The sequence below is a fragment of the Dinoponera quadriceps genome, unplaced genomic scaffold (assembly GCF_001313825.1).
Source record: "Dinoponera quadriceps isolate SergipeBrazil2010 unplaced genomic scaffold, ASM131382v1 scaffold120, whole genome shotgun sequence".
Classification (NCBI taxonomy): Eukaryota; Metazoa; Arthropoda; class Insecta; order Hymenoptera; family Formicidae; genus Dinoponera; species Dinoponera quadriceps.
Window position 1 is genome coordinate 536,355 of NW_014554309.1, and position 19,757 is coordinate 556,111.

Genomic DNA, 19,757 nt, shown 5'->3' on the forward strand with positions numbered 1-19,757 from the left:
CCCCCCTCTCTTTCTCTCTTTCTCTGTCTCTCTCTTTGCGTCTTTCTTTCTGGCTATTTCTTTCCCTTTCTCGGTCTCTTCTCTCTTCCTTCTGCTCCTTCGACCTCGACAGCGCCAGGAATATTTCCTCCTCTTGCACGGCGGCGTTCTTCCAGGTATCTCGCACATCCACCACGTGATTACCGTAATTTTCTCGGCACTACGTCACGTTGCTCTGTCTTTCCTTCCTTCTGATTCTTCGGGGGCGCGGACCGGCGGAAGGGAGGTTCGCGCGAAGAGAGCGCGCTTTGAAAGAGATCAATAGTCGTTCCGCGATCGTGGTTCCGTTCTTCGAACTTTAACTTTCGATAGAAATAAAAAAAAGTAACACTGCAGACAACGGCCGGTGAGACGTGGAGAACACTCGGGAATAATTGCGCGTCATTAATGAACGCGGACCGACCGATCGGTCGAATTATAATTAATCATTTAATATTTTATGTTCGTATTTTTGACAATTAAAGCGTTACCACACACAGCACCGCATATTCAAATAATTAAATCTAAAAACTCGACGTGAGAACAAGCATGTTGGAAATAAAGTCGATTATTGTTCATTTATAGCTCTCTGACAGTCATTAACGTTTTTTCTTGTACACCATAGTTTTGGAATATTCCAATGTAAGTAAAAATTGAAAGTTTGAAATTAATCGATAGATACAGAAAACTTCACCAATTCGGTCCCATTTCCTAGGCACGGTGATATCGAGAATTTCCATTTGGGCGCATTATGTCCAAACATTCGCGAATCGTGATTGTCGCGATTATTCGGTAAATCAGGGTTTACGACGCTCTAAATTAGCAGTCATGATGCACAAATATCCAGAAATGATACGCTCGATTGAGAATTTTGCCGATGTCATTGTGTCTAGGGAATGGAACTGCATCAACGTCATATGTCTTTTCCATCAATGGCAAATAATAACGCATAGTATCCTCTAATAAAGCGTTTCGCTAACTGTCAACCGATCGGTGACAAGAAGAGGCAACGTGTTACCTTTCGGCGGTTCTCTCGCGGAGGTGACACTCGCGGAGTGTATAATTGCGAGCTCTCTCGAGCACCAGATCTAATTCCCAGCTGTCCTCTCATTCTCAACCCGTGCCTCCGCGCGCTCGTTTCCATCTTCTTCCCGGTGTCGTCTCGGGCTTCCACGCGGACCACGAGAGAGAAGGAGAGAGAAAGAGAGAGGGAGAGAGAGTGAAGCTACCTCGGCCTCCGCGGTCCGTGGCTTAACTCGTGCACGTACGTGTGTCATTTGCGTGAGTCTCGCCCGTCGCAACGTGTGTTTTTCCACGTAATGCTCCGTGAAACGGGCAATCACGTTGCATTACCGCGGCCATTAAGCGGCTGCGCTGCGGGGCGATGCAGAAAACTGCATACGCCTGCATCATATCGCGGTATTCCCGTCGCCCGCGCGCGCGCGCTTGGCGCGCAAAACGGTGGCTGCCGAGGGAGAAGAATCGAGGCGAGGTAGAAGGAACAAGTAGCCATTATTAATTCGTGCGTCCGTTTCCTGCCGGATACCTCTCCCGGCCTCCTCTCTCTCTCTCTCTCTTTTTTCCAATGAAGAGAGAACAAACGGTCGCCCGCTTTCCCTGTTCTCTCCTTCTTCCACTTCCCGCCTCTCTCTCTCTCTCTCCGTTCCCCGGTTGCCGCCGACCTTTCGCTCTTACTCTCGGCCTCTCGTTTGCGTAGATTACGGCGGACGACGTCGTGGATTCCGGGCGCAATGGAGCGCTTGACTGTTGCATCGCGCTTCCGCTGGCGCTTGTACGCCCCGTAAGTTCCTATCCCTCGCGCGCCGTTTGCGATGAGATATTTTCGCGGTCGCGCTCTCTCCTTTATTTGTAACGACGACGGATCGTAGAGGCTCTCGGGGCCGGGAAGATGGAAACCGCGGAGAGGCTCGTTTAGAATGAGAGAGAGAACGGCTGGAAATCGGAGCCTCGACGTGGAGAGCTCGTTCGAGAACGCGAGTATGCGAGGAATTATCGTCGCGCGAGCGACTCCGGCGTCTCTCGCGTTACGGAGAGCGAACGAACGAGGACGGACTTGCCTCTCCGCCGCTTTTGCACGTCCGCGAATTGTTCTCCCGGCGACGTTTCGATCTTCTCGCAGATGGCCAGATACGTATCGGCGGACAGTCGGCGGCGGTCTCGTCGATCGCGAGCGAGTTATTCGCGCCACGCGCTTATTATCGAGCCGGCGAATTATCTCTCGCCCGCGAGTTTAGATTCGCCACGTATAATCTACTGCACTCTCTCTCTCTCTCTCTCTCTTGCCGGTGCACGTCGCGATACATCGAGATAAAGCAGACGTTAACGCTACGAAACTTTATTACCCGAGATCCGCCGCGCCGCCGATCTCCGTAACACGCTCGACGCGATCGCGATCGCTTCGGTAATCGGCTTGGTAATGTAATGAGTATCATTAGGCGACATTCACTTAATTCAATTATTATCGGACCGCTCTCCCCCCTCCTCATTCTCTCGCTCTAGTCTCCGCTCGGCTCTTTTCCTTTCTAGCGCGCGCGGCACGCCAGCATAAATTCTGCAATCACGATTACGGACTCACTAATGCGCCGGAGAATTATTCTATCAGAGAGCAGCGGCGTCAGAGGCCCCGCGGCCTTCGAAAAATTGAGCGCGGCTTTGCCAGGGCTAATAAGACGCCCGGAAGATGCACGAAATGATTTGCGACGTTTGAACGCGCCCAACGACCGTAATCTAGGCAGCCGGCAAGGAGATGATAACGCTCGTTGGGGTTATCGCGCGTTCGATGTTAATGCGCGCCCGATCAAAGAGTGCACTCAGTGATTTACGCACGGTCGCGGTGAAGATTGATAACGCGATCGATCTCTTGCTGCGCTTCGAAAAGTGCCTTTCTTTTTGTCTTTCTGAAACGCTCGAAACGCGGGATTCTCCCTCGCGCGTCTCTCTCCGTCGCGTTTTCCCAACGGCGCAACGATGCGAGAAGCAAGCGATTGCTCGTGGATTCTTTCGCATCTCGAATACGTTGTAGACGCGGCCAAGTGCCTTCACCCGGAGCTTTATCAATATTTGCACTACCCGCAGCCTGGGACTTTCACCCAGCGGCGATAAATTTATCGGGCGATCGCGATTTCGCAACGTGCATCGCGGCTACGACACCGTTAAGTTATCGCGCGAATTTGTCATCCCCACCGCGAGGACACAATAATGATTGTGTAAATTTCTCTCGTTAAAAGCCAAGGAAGCGATAATTCTCGCGTGCAACGGTAATTCACGTTCGGCCAGGCACCATAATACGTGCCGCACGACGTTCCGTAGTAGACCTGGGCACGGCATCGACTTTGACATTAACTCAGACCATGGCAATATCGTTAAATAAATGCCCCAGGGATAACACGACCTTTGCTCCGCCCTGCTGGAATAGTTTTCAGAATGTGTCACCGTGTGGACGGCGACGTTGTTTCGCGTTTCTACGTCGAAGGTACGGTCGTCGCACGTCGTGAACGTCCGAGTCGGATGCTCCGTCGCGGCCTCGCGGACGAAATCATTTCCCGACCGAACAATTTTCGCGAAAGTGCGCAGTAGCGTTAGACGATTGGAGGAATATTGAAAATGTATAGAGAAAAATACATATTGTATTCGAGCTAATGTTACGTGTTTCAAGTATTTTTCAGAAGTTTCCGTATCCGCAAATCATCATTATTATTAATTTTTCGATAATAATAATAATTGTTATTATTATTTCACATCGTTATATCTCGAAAATTATAATTTCATTAAAAAGCAAAGATAATAAAATAATAATAATTATTTTATATTTTACCGATCGACACATCTCCGTCAGAAGAGTCCTTTTCACTATTTCACACACAATTTTGATCGAGTTATTTCTTTCTTTTTTCCACTAGCCGTGCCTTCGTGAAAAATACACAACTTCCACCACCCGACAGTTCGCGTTCCGGGAGGCTTCTATTTGTCGAGCGAATAACGAAACTGTAAAGTACATTTATTCCGTCGGAAGGCGAGCAGAGATAATGCCGGCGAAAGTGCTACGCGCGCTCAACGGTAATTCTTGTTCAACCGAGCGATATGCTATAAACTACTACGGCCGATCCGGCTACGGCCGTGCCCGAGATCAGCTTTGACATTAGCACGGTCCACGTTATTATCGCCGGATAAATGCCCGAGGTGTATATCGACCTTTGCTCCATCCGGCACGAATACACTTTTTAGACCGTGTCGCGCAACTTTGACATACGTTTCTTTTCGTTCTTTTGCGCGCGCGCGCGCGCTCGCACACACACTTGCGACGTTATTTTAAATTTCACCACCTGTAGTAAATCTCGTCGGGCCATTTTATCGAAATGGGCTCTCTTAACGCGTCGATCTCTACCACCTGCAAAACTGGAAACCGCGGGACTCGCCGTTGCGAGCGGTCTCTATCGTGATACGGCGTGATGGAGTGAATTTTTGATCGCGCGATAAAACGCGAGAACTCGTTCTTTCCGGATTAATATTACATTGGTAATGATATATTGCGGAGTGACAAACGAAAGGCAGTTCGCGATCGGGCGGATAAGCGCTGCAAAAGCGCCCGACCCACCGGTTTCTAACGTTTCATTTAAAACAATGAGAATGTATAATGGACGCGAGAGCGTGTGTGCGAGAGAAACGCTCGAATATTGGAATATTGCCGGCTAAGTATCCGCGGCGTTCAGCCTCAATTTTCAGCCGGGAATGCGAGAATGGTGATTTGTATTTCCCGTGCGAAATAACTCGGATAGATATCGTAGATATCGGCTCGAGTCACGAGCGACTTCCGTTTTTCTCCCGCCCTTAAATTTATTTTCGCACCGAGCCTTTCTCGCGAGCTAGAGATCTAATCTAACACGTTATTCCTCGTTATTAATAACCACCTCGTGTTTCTTTAACCAATTAACAACCTGTTTGTCACAACTCTTTCTCTCTCTCTCTCTCTCCGAGTTTTCGCTCGATAAATATAAATATTTCATCTTCGTTATTCGCGATTCGAGCGGAGATATGTGAGATCGCTTGCTCGCGCTTGCCGCTTGCTGAAAATTACATCGTATAAGCCGGCATTTAGCGTGTATCAGCTTGCAACCGCGTCGAGGGCAATGCGCGCTTTCTGTCATCGCATATGTCGAGCAAGAAGCGGCTGAAACGGCTGCGGGATCGCGTTTGAACAACCGGGACGACGGAGAGCGGATTCACGACGCGCTCGTCGCATCGGAGAACACTCGTGCAATAAGATGCACCTTTTTATCGCTTGATTAACATCGATTATTATCGAGCGTGAGCATGCAACGCGCTCGTTTAATCACCGATTTATATTATTATAGTGTGAGATCACCCGAACGAGAGAGAGAGAGAGAGAGAGCCTCGCGCGCAACGCGTGCGTCGCGATCTTCGCTTCCTCTTCAGAGTGTTGCGAAATAATATACGGAATCACGTCGCGCGTAATATCGCGCGTAAAACAACACAAAGTGTGACAACACGCGATCGTAAATATGCCTCCCATCGATATCGCAACGGCGAAGTCGATGGTAACGAGCGGCGCGCCGCTTTGGAGATCGGCGGGATAACGCCGTGTTTACGGTGAAATTTAATCGGCGATGGTAGTTAGCGTCTAATAATCGCGAAGATACCGCGCCGTAACGCGTCCGCGGGGTAATTGCATCGCGCTTAAAGGACGTCCCTGCGAGTCCGGATGGACGACGGAGGAGCGATAGATAACGCGGCGAGCGCGAGACGAAGCACATCTCGATCTTCAACGACGTCCCGATAATTGCGCAACAATTCCGCGTAAGAGCGGACGAAGCGCGGCAAAGGCGCGCGCTGTTAAACAATAATTAATGACGCGAACGATCGGAGATCGCGGTCGAACTAAATAAGCGTTTATCGCGACGCGGAATCTGCCGGCGCGTCCTCCTCGTCGTCGTCGCGATGCGCCCCGAAATTACAAAGCCCGTTACGCATCCTTTGATCTCCGATCGAGCGAATACGCGGAGCAAGAAAAATGGCTCCCTCTTAGCCTCGCATTATCATTAATCAGGTTACGGCGTAACGAACTGATCGCGGAGGTGGGAGGCAAATTATCCGCATTCTCGGCCGGCTCGTTCGCTCGTTCTTGCGGGCGGCTCACTCCGGCGATGCATCACGTGCGATCGCCCGTTCGTACATACGTTCGTGACGCAATCTGAAATGATCGATTGTTCGTGGAAGATCGACATTTTGCTTTACGCAAAATCTATCTCGGCGACCACCCGGTAGATACTCGAGGCGTGCACGAATGATACGACCGCCTTCGTATACGGAACAGGTACACCCTGTTCAGGGACACTCTCCTTCGCGGGATGCGCCCGCGACACACGTGCGCCGAGCACGCACGTGCGCGAGAGGAGCGAAGGAAGGAAATAATATCGGGCTACTGAATATTCATTGGGCGGCGCACGACGACGGACTAGATCTATCGGCCGCGGCCGGGAGTATTTATCATTATTAACGTTTATATAATCCGCGGGCCGATTACGTTTCCGGACGGCATAGCCGCGAGTTAAACCCGACGTCGCGCTCCGCGGTGCGATTTTCAATACCCGGCTCGGTGTATACAAACGCCCCGATTTCCGTTCCGGTAAATGGATCTAACGGGCTCGAAATGAACTCGCCTTACCGCAGGTAAAGGCACGAGTTTATTGCCGGGATTATCGAGCGGCCTGACAGTGATGTGTCGTTTATACGTAACAGTAACTCAGACAAGGGAATCGTGTGTCGCCGAGAAATTGATACGGAAACTTTCGCAATGATTTTCTGATATACGATCCCGCGCCCGACCAGATGTGATTTATGAAATGAGGGAGGCACGAAAACGAAAGCATCCGCCGTTGTACGCCACCGCCGGTCGTTTCAAGATAGAATAACGAAACCCGACGCGAGAGAACGTGCTCTCGTACCCGAGGAGGGGAATTATCTCTCCGTTGGGCCTTGAAATTCGTCGCGCCCCGCAGCCGTGTTTCGTTAGACCTATTAATTTTTCCATCTGTTTCGACGCGCTGGAGTATCACTCGTCGGAAGATAAATTATGAGAAAATGCACGTCTTTCGATGATTGCGCCAAATTTCGTAATAATCGCGTAAACCTCGCGTGCATCCGAACCGATTTACAACCTTTCATTCTTCACTCGGTGTGAAGAAATATCTACGCTATTACGCAGGAAAACAAGTGCTAGATTTTTTAAGTAAATAATTACTCCGATACTCTTTGACGAATTTTTTTACCTGGATCAAGTAATATTTTTACTTGATTCAAGTAAAATATTTTTCAAGTAAATTATCCAAGTAAAATATTTACTTAATTCAAGTAAAAATTTGCTAGAGAGTATTGGAATAATTATGTCTTCTCCCTTTCTCTCTCTGTCTCTCCCGAGTTTTACGTTACAATAACTAGGATTGCGTTTTTTTCTGCCGAATAAATTAATTTCCACACCCTGTACGCACACTGTAATTTATTTTATCGATTTACTTCAGTTATTTATTTAATTTCTTTTCCTTTTTATTTTTAACATTACATGACTTAGTCTTAAATATTTTTGATTTATCTTTAGCCACCTGCAAATACCGTGCAAGACTATTTACTATCATCTATTTTAAATCTAATAATATTATAATTTGTAATTTATTTATTAGCTTCTTAATTTATAGCTAGAGTTATACCAACTATCTCTCTTTTCCTTTTTTCTGGAATAATATTATTAAGATTATGTATGTTACGCAATATATCATAAAAACAGACATGATTTTCAAACTTGTAAGCAATCGATAACAGGATCTTGCTACTAATAAGAGATTTTAATTGGAGAGCGTCATCAATGAGAAAAATCAATGAATCAAGATTAATCACGTTGTCGGACGACTTGACGTACTCGCGTGCTAGGATTAAGGGTCAGGAACTCCGCCGCTTCGCGTTTTCGCCTCTATCCCGACTCATCGCATGCGTGAAATCAGGGTGGGGCCAGTACGGATTCTCTCTGTTTTTCTCTATCGTCCGCGCGTTGTCCTTCTCTTTCGCGCGCATACGGCACGGCCAATTTTGCACCTCTCATTCATTCCATCCCTCCTCGACGCTTATCTCTCGCGTGATCTTCGTTGCATTTCAGATTTACCCTTTTTGCACTCTTACTACTCTCTACCCATTTGGCAAATTGATTCTATAACGCGTGTGTGTAAGCTAGACAGGGCGCTCTGATAAAATGATCATGAATAACGAGGCGTAAAATGAAATTAGCGGACACCATCGTCAGAATGAGAATAAAAAAGATACGGAAAGATATCGCGGATAATCTCTTTCATTATCGCGTGATGACACATCTTGCGAATTACTCACGCGTCGGGTTATATCGAAACGTCGTTTCGTCGTTTACGTGTAATATTTTGATGTAACTGTATTTTTATTATGCATTATCTGAATTGAAATTTGAAATCTACATTAATCTTGCAAATTCCATCGAATTTGGAGGGTCAATATGTATAAAGAGTCTCTAAGTAATAATGATAAAGATAATGATAATAATAACTCGTCTGCGTTTAATCTTGACTTTTAATTTCATCTAACAATAATATATTAATTGATCAATTAATATATTAATATTATGGTATGCAGACTCGCGAACGTTATATATAATTCGATATAAATGACTATAATTTGCAAGATGCAACAGTGACTTTGATTTGCAAGGCACAAAAGTACTTTGAGTTTTTGTTCGCATACCTTTCAAACATGGAAATGATTTACGGAGCTATCGGCGAAAATCGTTTCGTAGGATTCACTCTGTATACACGCCCACACTTAATACTCTAAATGCCGGGTTAGCAGCGCACGCACCGGCTGTCAGGCATTAGATAAATTTCGCAGGAGACCACCCTTGTCCGCAGAAACGAGAAACGAAAGAAGTAAAAAGATAGTAAGGGTGAGTGAACAGTTCGGCACTAAGTTATATTACACGCGAAATGCAAGTAAGAGTTTTTATGATCTCAGATGATATAGAAAAATAAAGACGAATTTCAAACTAGTTTTTACCTTGATTGTTTAACCGATTAACTAACAAACTTTCTCATCATCAATATGGGTTATAACTTTTGTATCAATTATAAATGATATCTTATAACTCGCTAGACAAGCGATTAATTAAAAAAAAAAGTCCCAGTTAAACACACCGCTGAATAGCGAAATTACCTTATATAGCGTTATTAAAAAATATTTAACCTTTTACGTGGGAGTACTAAAAGTGGTTGTTTTATCGCAGCGGTTTTATCCGCGCGCGTAAATACTCCCATAAACGTCGATGCATTCCATCGACTACTATTTTAAATTTTGTGTTGAAGACGGTCTACTGAATTTTTTGTGTTACTTTAACATGGGGAATGTGGTAAAAAATACGCAAAATATAATGTTAAATTAATATATTTATTCATTGTTAACTTTATACTTTTAACATATACTTTTACATTACTTTTTTAACATATACTTTTAACATATACTTTAACTTTTATACTTTTTAACATATTCACTTTGTTAAATTCAATAATTCAAAACTTCAGTACCGTTTTAACACAAAATTTTTTACTGTGTGATAGTCGCACAGTGTTATCATCGCAGTGGCCCAGTGCAAGCAATGAATTTTGCAAGTATTATTAACTTGTCAGTATAGTATTTTTCATAAACGCGAGAAAGAAATTAGAAAAAGCTTCCCTTAAATATTATTAATTCCTGTTTACTTTTCTTTTATTAACGGACGATATATTTATAGTCGAGAGTGCTTCCTCGTGGTATCTCGGTAAAAAATGATATTTTTGATCCGAAATCAACTGACAGTAGACACATTTTTTGTAGCACAAGATTTAACATCGGAAAACACGTATATAAAATATCTGATTTTTTTAAATTAAGATCTGTAACGTATACAAAAAATGAGAGTATGTTACATCTCGATGTCTTCATCCTGTGTGTTCCTGCTATAATTCTATATATCTTCTTTCTGCGCGAAGTACATTTCGACAGAACGTACCGTGCAATTATTTAAACACTGACGAGTGCAACGAGCGCGCTCGCCATTTTTCGTGCTTCGTAGTGTCATTGCAAATTTTCGCGAATCGGTGAAAGAGAGGAAACAACGAAATTTGATCATTTCGAATCATAGCTCGCGCCTTTTGTTTCTCGTTCTTAATAATGGAAGTTAAAAAGAGAGCGGTCGATCCTGCTGTCATTGTCAGATTCATCCGTTTCATTATATGCAGCATTTAACGACCGCCGGTTGCATAATCCTCCTCGCCGCGCGTACCTGAGAGCGTTACTTTCGAAATTCGCAAAGCGGAAAGGCTGCGAAAACGAGGTGGCTCAACGACGTCGTAGGCGTTTCGCGATTTTCTGCCGTTAAACGGCACTTTAATGACGCGGCGCTCGCGAGGAGCCGATTCACGGAAAGTATAATATTTAACGATTCTTTCGCGGTAAAGCCGTTAACGCACCGCCGGCTCGGATATACTTTCGCTAATCGACGAGATCGAATCCTGTTTAGAGGAAATTATCGCGGAGCGGTTACTGAAAATTAAATTCTAACATGTTCTAAACATCGAGAACAGACTAAACGCTTAACGTGTGTACAAGGCACGTTTCCACTCGCGAACTTGGTCGAATGCTACGTCTTGATGAAAAAAAAATGTTCGCGTTCCTTTTTCATACCAAAGAGATCAGTAGTGTAATTGTCCTAAATATCGTTTATATGCGCATGTTACACGATTGCGTGCACGCAACAAGTCTCAATTGAAGAGAACGTGTGTGCGTTTCCACATGAATATAGTTGTCTGTTGCGTCAACCGCGTAATTCGTCGAGCGGGATATTATCCATTAATTTGGGAGAGCAAGAGCTCTCACTTGGTCTCGGATTAAATCTCTTCTTTGGATATCGCGAGGCTCGCAAGTTGAAAGGATATTGGTATGCGTCGTTGCGCGTGTCCACCCAAGGATACGTGGGCGACCGATCCATTCGGAGATCGACGGATCTATGGACGGCGATACACACGCGCGGCCTGCCTGCGCCGCAGCTACGCAACCGACCGGTCCCGAATTACTCAGGATAAATCGCTAATTATGCAGAACCGAACCATAGATAGCACGTGTGAGTTTTCTGACGACCGGCGGCACCGGTTTCAGGGCCGACGGATTAATTTCCTCATTTTATTTCTGTCAAATCGCATAAATCACGTTTATGCAACATTGGCGAATATCGGCTGATGTATTATCGCGTCGAAACGCGTATCCAATTGCAACATCGAAAAGCTATCTTCATAATTCTACATATATTAATGTTGTTAATCCGTCCATCTCTTAACGTGTTTAATTGCTCGCGTATGTCAAATCGAGTTCGTAATTAGCGTTTTGAGGAACAGCGTATATGGGGAAAGAACGAGAGAGAGAGAGAGAGAGAGAGAGCACGGTGAAATACAGAATATTTCGCGATAAAATAAAATTGCGAAAATACTCGTTATCGCATTTTTGAAATAGTTTCCTTGAATCATTTCTACTGTGCACATATACGGGAGAGTAAAATTGTATATACGTAACATTTTAAGCGTTAAAAGTCTTATCTTACGATCATTATATAACAGGATTATAGAATTTGCATCGACATTTTTCCTCTCTTCTCTTCACCACGATAGAGTCTACCTTATGGCTCAAGTAGAATCGCGGTTTCAGCTCGCGAAATCGCGCATCACCATTCCCCGAGAAAAGTGAATATCCTGCAAAAATCGGAACGTACGATAACATCGGAACAGTCATTAGCCGGTCAACGATCGTATCGCGGCTATCTGCGAGATTTTTTGATTACCTGCGTCCAATTATCAATTCACATCGGCTTTATATCGGGAATAGCGATACGGGCCTTATGAATGAACGGGAGGCGAACCCGTGTGAGTTAACTCGCGCGAATCCACGCTTTGCGTTTATAATACCCGGCGTGGTGCTCTGCAAGGCCGCTTCTTACGACGAGCTCCTCTCCGCGTAAGGGGGCCCCGCGATGTTCCTTTTGTCGGGCCCCCGATGGTCGCCGGGTACACGAAGCCATTAATATTATTACCGAGCGAGAGCGTGTGGGTATCATTATCGCGGACGATGGAAAAAAAACGACGATCGAAAAGGAGGCCGGAGGAACAAGAAAGCGAGGAAGAAAAGGAGACGAGCGAGAGGAACATGAAGAGGTGAAGAAAGAGGAGAAGAAAGAGGGAAGGGTGAGAAGAAGAGAGGCGGTGGTAGTGGTATCCCTCAGTAAGAGAGAACCTCCACACGCTCGATTCGCGAGGAGGCTCCTCGATTACGCGGGCATTCGAAATTTTCGAGGCTCTTCCGACACAGTGCCAGGGAATGAACCCTGGAAATTGATGTTGCCCGGCCACGCAATCTCGGCCTGTTCAAACTGCTCGATTTTTCTCACCTACCCGTAACCTCTCTCTCTTTCTCTCTCTTTCTTTCTTTCTTTCTCTCCCTCTCTCTCTCTCTCATATTGTCTCTTTTTCTTCAAGCATCTTAGAGAAAGAAACATATTTATTATACTTGTCGTGACCCGGGAGCGGCGCGCGGAGTACGCACGTTAGTCGCCATGAGCACTCTCGCACATAGCCACGGTGAGGAAAGTGGTATACCGCGCAAAGATTAATGTCCCGCAAAAGAGGCGAGAAGAAGAATATCGGCCCCCGCAAGGTTCGGTGATTTATCGCGATGTGGCCCGTTTACCTCGGAATGCTCGCGGAATAAATTCTCCTCTCGCGTAATTGCCGAAAGACAAATAAGCTGCGTCACCTGGGAGACATGCTTTTACGTATCGCGCGACGCGCTAGCTGATGCAAATGTAACGATGCCGAACCAGATTGCGCTGACCGGTAATGTGCGTTTGCGACAAATTCATTTCTTGGAATAAACATTTCTTAGGAAATTTTTCTAGATTTTGACGAATTTCATAAAAAGGGATACTCTACATGAAATTTAATATTTATGATACAACATTTGATCAATAATTATAACTTCGGGAATTTCTGATTACTCGTCAACTTACACCTACACTTATTCCTTTCGGCTTAGAACGTCATACTAAGTTCACGAGCATTTCATACGCACCGGCGTCATGTGCCGCTATACACAATATAATTAAATCGAGATAATGCGCTTTACACGATATGCTAAGCACACGCACGATTATACGTTGCGATTAAATCATGATATCATGATCATTACGATAGTACGGTATTAACCCAAGTGTTGGTCGTTAGTTCTGGCGTTATTTTCTCGCGAAGGACCGTTAGAAAACTTACATTTAAAATCACAAGCGTTTGTTCTTTATCGTAATATTATGATACTTATAATAATTATCCTCATGTATGTAATCTTTATAATATATTAAGTCGCAATCTCTACTCTTATCTTCCTCATCTCCATCTGTTATCTTTTAATGATCTAATTAGAATAGATCTTTCAATCTTAATCGCACAAAAACACGTTGAATTATAAATAAACACCGGTATTAACATATTACTGATGCTAAATAACATTAGATAATATGAGAAGAGGTTTCCTTTTTTGCGTATAAATTATGGAATTCTTTCATTGCGTGATGAATATCGCTCTATTAACGAACAACTTTAAATATTACATCATACTAGATATTTATGAGAACATATATTTCCTTTTTGTTTTCGCTATAAATCGCACGGCTATTTATTAACGTGTGTATCGTGTGAAAGTTCTCGTAATTTGCACGATTAATATGAATAATGCGCGCGAAGAAAAATTATACACGTACAAGGGATACTTTACGTTCGGTCGGTAACACAGAAGACTCACTGTCCGTTTGAACGCGTGACGTCACAAATTTGCAACCGTCGACTTAGTTCTCGTCCTACATGGCCGGTGTGTAGACGAATCGCGATTGCTTCCTCGCTATACGACCTTTTTTCGCCGTCTCGTCCGTTTATTCGTACGAACGAATACCGGGAATGCCGAATCTGGCAACGAACGATTGTTTCGGCTCTGCCAGTTTGTCGGGCGATTCGCTATTAACGCGTCTTTCGATATTCGTCGCTTGGTCGGTTTACGGGCGACGATCGGGAGAGTCCATTTTTCTAAGACGCCCCCCTAATCGAGTCGGATCGCCCTTTTTCGTTGTCTCATACACGAACGAGTTCGTTTCCTGTACACGAACGAGTGCTCGAGAATGTCGAATCTAACAACTGGCAATCGTCTCGGCGCAGCATTGAACTCGAATGACCGTGATTAATGCATTTCTCGGTACTCGTCGGTCAACGGTCGATCGAAAGAGTCCATTTTTTCGGTACGCAACGAAGCCGAGTCGCTTTGCATTCTGGGATCTTCGCCGTTCCGTTCGTTCGCTACCACGGACGGAGCGGGAGTGTCGAATCGAAGTACGGACAATTGTTTCGGTGTGTTGAGTGGGCTCAAGTAACTGCGTTTCTCGGTATCCGTCACTCAGTGATGCTCGTCACGTCGACGGCGGTCAGAAGATCCCATTTTTTTTGTTCTAATACGCGCGTTATATACACGGAACACTTGTTCGCCCGACGATTATCCCGAGTCATTCAGCATTCCGAGTACCGAGACGTAAGGATGGTCACGGGACAAATAGAGACAGGTAATTTCACTTGTCTATGATATTCTCCTAAGGTGGTTATTTGCTTGATGTCCGTTACAATTGTCGAACGACACGTCCTCTTTTAAATTTCAATGTCGGTCAAGAGTACAAGTAGTGACATGTTGCGGCAGGTTCGATAATGCCGGGTGAATCTATGGACCAGTTTAATACGTTAGATAATCCGGTTCTTTTCAGGCTGATTTTTTATGAAAGCTCCTCCAACAAAGATGGTCTTGACTAAGACACACACACATACACACACACACACAAAGGTATTCCATTTTAAATGAAGACTTCAAGTATCTCTTGAACAGTACATTTTGAAGAAAAATATTTGTGAAGTCGTCATTTAAAATAGGACACTGTATATATACACGTTACAATTATTTGCCAATTTCAAATTATATATAATAGACATTGCACAAGAAACGTTCTTAAAATTACTACAATTATATTTCTATTGTTGACAGAGTGACCAGCACCGAGTCGTACTTTCTGAGCGAAGGGGCATATGCGCCACCGGAAGAGCTTGAAAATACTCACGAGGTCGTCCTGCAAGTGATAACTATCGGAGCTTACATCCTCGATCCAACACTGGTAAGTTTAACGAACATTCTCCTCTACTGGTGAATTTGAACGAACATTCTCCTCTACAATATAGTTACGCATGATGCACAGAATGAAGGTTACTCATTTTCTTCCTACGATTTTTTTACTGTACTAGTTGGTCACTCTATAATATCATTGCACGGAGAGTTGCGTCGTCGTATCGTAATAAATCAATAAAGAAACGAAAAAGAAGATGCTTAGGTTAAATGGAATTTTAAATTAATTATTAAATCATGTTAACGAGGAAGACAAAATTTCAATTCACAATAGTCGAGTCTGAGATGAAGCGAATGAAGCTTTTCATAAGTTGGGCTTATTTTTTAAATGTTTGCAAACAAGGACGCTTCACTCTGCTTCCATTATTAAAATTGCTCTTCAACCGATAGAATCCGTACAATTAATAAAATCCGTAAAATTATTATGCACGCGATGTTCACGTTAACCTTCATCCCGAGCTTTCTTGCTTTCGAAAAGCACGTAACGTCGCATCCTTAAAGGCCCTTAAAATTCTTGCCGACCGATCGAACGGCTTCATGCTGTTCGGTTCTCTCTCTTGCACGCGCGAGAGCGCCGGCTCAATAAGCGGCGGATAGGCGTATAAATAAAAACACGGCTAATTGCGAAGCGCGCGCGGATGCCAGTCCATCCGTCGACCTTTCTTATCTGACGTGAGCGCCGATTAAAATTACGTATAGCCATGCACGCTCGTATCCGCGCCGGTCTCGCACGGCGCTAGGGCTATCTCGTAGCCCTCTCCTCGGGTCGCTAATTAAATGCAACGGCTAATTAGATAACTGATAAAAGGTTATGGCGAGCGGCACGATGTACTTCGGATCTCCCTCTCTCGTCCGCGCGCGCCCCCGCGCGAATTCTCTTTCGCCACGTCCCTCCGCGCCGGCGATCTTTCCTCTTCCACCTACAATACGCCGAGTTCGTCCCGCTGAAATCTGAAACTCGACTCGAGTTCCACGGTCGATGAGGTCCTCGTGACCTTGAGAAAGAGAGAGAGAGAGAGAGAGAGAGACTTTGGGGCTTTCTCTCCGAATATTCTCGCGCGGAAGATGACTACGTGGGTAGAACGCGATATCGGACTTTATTCGTTTCAAATATGCATATGTGTTGCGCGCGCACGCCTTGCTTAAGAGTCAGACGTCTATTTAAATAGGCACATAATTCCCCGTGGATAAACAATGTTACGTAATGCGGAATGTGTATTGTAGCGTAACACGAGAGTACGGTAAACAGTCGTAAAAATAATAGAAGGTAACCAGAAATACGCCGATTTTTGAATCTTAAGCAATTTTCTTCCCTTCCGCGTTTCTTCCTTTCTCGTCTAAATTTATTTTTGTAACGTTCAAAATATTTTTTCTTATCTCTTACAAAACGAAGTCCCGCGCGGTCCGATCTTTATTCATCGCTACTCATAATGGACGGCTTGTCGGCTCTTTCTCCATTTGGAGAAAAGAAACTGTTATTTCCTGTCTCCGTGGGAAATTTCTTGCGACTCAATCCGACGACTCCACGATAGAATCGTCAATATAAACACATTACAATCCTTTACACCGTCATTTCGCGACGCGCAATCAATGGGAATGATTTATCGTAATAATAAAATTCTATTTTAGTTCGGTACACTTATTATCGTGGAGCACGTTACGGGGTCCGCGAAACATCGATGACCGAGACGAACTTCCTCGAGAAAGTGCTCCCTCGTTGTTTATTCTGTTGCGATAATAAGTCTTGGAACTGGTTAGCATTCCGCTTCGTATGCCTCATTACCTGGCCGAAGGGCCTGGTATTTTATTTACGCGTTTATGCTCGGGTACAGTTATTATAATTGCTTGTCGCCCTTGCGTGATTTATGAAGGCTCGACTAACACTCACTCTTGAACGGTTACGTCCTGCTTCTAATAGCTACCGTGCCACTTTACACCGTGCTACACGATACTCCCGATAAACGACGAAAAATCCGCACGTATACGCGCTTTTTTTTCTCTGTTTCACGTAAATTCCGCGATACATTTATTGATGAACTTGATGTGCAATCTGCTGCATACATTTATGTTTAATTCACCGTTAAACCTCTTCTAAATATCCTCTTCAGTTTCCTATCATTTCGCAGTAATTGCGCGAAAAAATTGCAGTCTCTTTCTCTCTCTCTCTCTCTATCTATCTCTCTCTTTAATTAAATATCACGTTTCTAAAGAGCAATTATACATGAATAAGGTATGCCGTTACCCGTATATTTTAAGTCATTCTACGGTGTTTCATACGAATTATGTTCTCTTGTAAACGAGACAGACGCAAATAACTGAGGATTAAGTTAACGCAGACGTATTAAGTATTTTGCAAACCACGTGAAAGATGTTCATCTTCTTCCTCGACGTTTGCAATTTATATTCTATATTGAGCCTTAATAGTCGATACTATTGACATACACACACACACACATACGCGCATCCACGAAGCGCCAGAGCTACATCTCTTTCTTCTTCTTCTTCTTCTTCTTCTTTCTCTTTTGGTTTAAGCACAATTAGCGTATTTCTACGAGCTTTACCGAGAGGTGTGGGGGAAGCGGCAGTAGAAAAAAGAGAGATACAAGTGGCGGGTAGAAAGAAAGAGAGAGAGAGAGAGAGAGAGGAGAGACTGACTTCGGTGGACCTTTCGTGGTGGTCTTCCGGGTATATTGAATAATGCATGCCGCATCTGGCGGTAACATTGTTGCGCGGCCATGCAGATACGACACGGAAGAAATTGCCGATTGACACGTCGACGGTTTTACGAGTCAACGACTTTCGTGCATCCGGTATTTGGAAATTAAAGAAAGTCGCCGTCCATGTAGGACGCAATTCGTGGAACGCTGTCGCAACGCTCGTTGCTGCGATCGAATGAGTTGCTTCGAAAATAACGTGGGTCCAGGACGTGAAGTTGATTGATTGATATTAAGAAAGAAGAGCCATTTCTGAAATATAAAAATTATTTGCAAACGGTACAACACTAGAAATAATGGCTAACGTCGCGAATAGAAACTTAATAGGGGAATTTTTTTTCAAAAAATTTATGGAAAATGATTCGGACGAGAAATATATCTCTCTTACGAGAGATTGATAGAAAAAAGACGATAGATAAATCTATTGGATGATATAGCTTTTTTAAAGCGCAACACAATGTAGTTGAATTTTTATCAAAAGAATTATAGCGTATGAAATATATTTCATAGAATATTTCCGTTTTTTGACGATTTTATCTCAATAATTTTAATACATAGATATCGAAAGGAGTCGATTTATGTTAAGACAGAAACGCGTACAATTGTACATTGCAGGTGCATTGTTGCACCTGCGGAAAAGGTGACGTTATAAGAAGTGGACGGCCTCATGAACGACCGGTTTAATACTAAAATTATCTTGTGCACACGCTAAAGGAGTATGAAGAATTTACACTGTTTATCAATATCCAAGACGATGAAGTATACGCTTTTTTATTTCTGTATCCTAAGTAAGCATTGCAATCCGTAGCGCGCCGTGGCGAGATATACACCGTCGGCGGTGTTAAATGTTCTCGCGGGCGCTTTAAAGGATGCCTTTCTAAGAAAACGTTGCTAAATCCGCTTGCCGCGGCTCCGCGCTGGAGTAAATGGGCATATTTTTACAAACGAGCGTGTCTCTCTCGTGAACCGTGCTACGCACACGCTCGTCGCGGTCGCGCGTGCGAAAGATGGTCGGTCAACTCGCAGACACAGCAGCGAGCATAAATTATTCAGGCGATGTAGCAAAAGCGATTAATTTTATTGGCCGACGTCCCGGATATGGCTCGTCTGTACCCGTCACCGTCGCTTTGTTGCAACGTCCTATCCTATGCCCCGTGTTTCTCGATCATGTGCCAGCCAAGCTAACACCTTATTAACAGCAGTGGTTGCGCGAATGTCGGCCGCAGGAAAGTTGCGCAAAGTCACTCACTCGCGCGACCGCGCTCTCCCTCCCGCTCTCCGTCCTCCTCTCTTTCCAGAGTCGACTAATATTATCTTACATGTTGGAAATGAATTCGCGAGGCTCACGTGTGAAATTTGCCGCGAACCAATATCTCCGAGTGAACAACAATTTCATGTATTAACGATAGTCCGCGCGAACGACGCAATAGTTCGCGCGTTCCCCTAGCGACTCGATATCGTAATTGTGACGATAAAGTCGCGAATCGGTCGAGCGAGGGTGAGTAAAAGGGACGTTTTCTGGGACGGTATCGTTGCCGTTACTACGTTGCCCGACCGCGATATCAAATTTCTCTCGGCATATTTCAATTTGCATTCCGCGTCTTTCAGCTGATGACTCATGACACGGCTACGAAATTGACACATGGTTCGCGAGTCGAGATAGTCACACATCATTCGCGCCGTATAGTCAGGGGG

At 44.5% G+C, this 19,757-nt stretch overlaps 1 protein-coding gene across 1 annotated transcript in view; it reads left to right on the top strand.

Annotated features, from left to right (window-relative positions):
- Positions 1 to 19,757, top strand: part of LOC106745830 (UPF0489 protein C5orf22 homolog) — a 717,157-nt gene that overhangs the window by 403,562 nt on the left and 293,838 nt on the right. Inside the window, exon 4 of the mRNA XM_014621793.1 lies at positions 15,214 to 15,340. Coding sequence (XP_014477279.1) covers positions 15,214 to 15,340 — 127 coding nt within the window. The remainder of the gene's footprint in view (positions 1 to 15,213; positions 15,341 to 19,757) is intronic.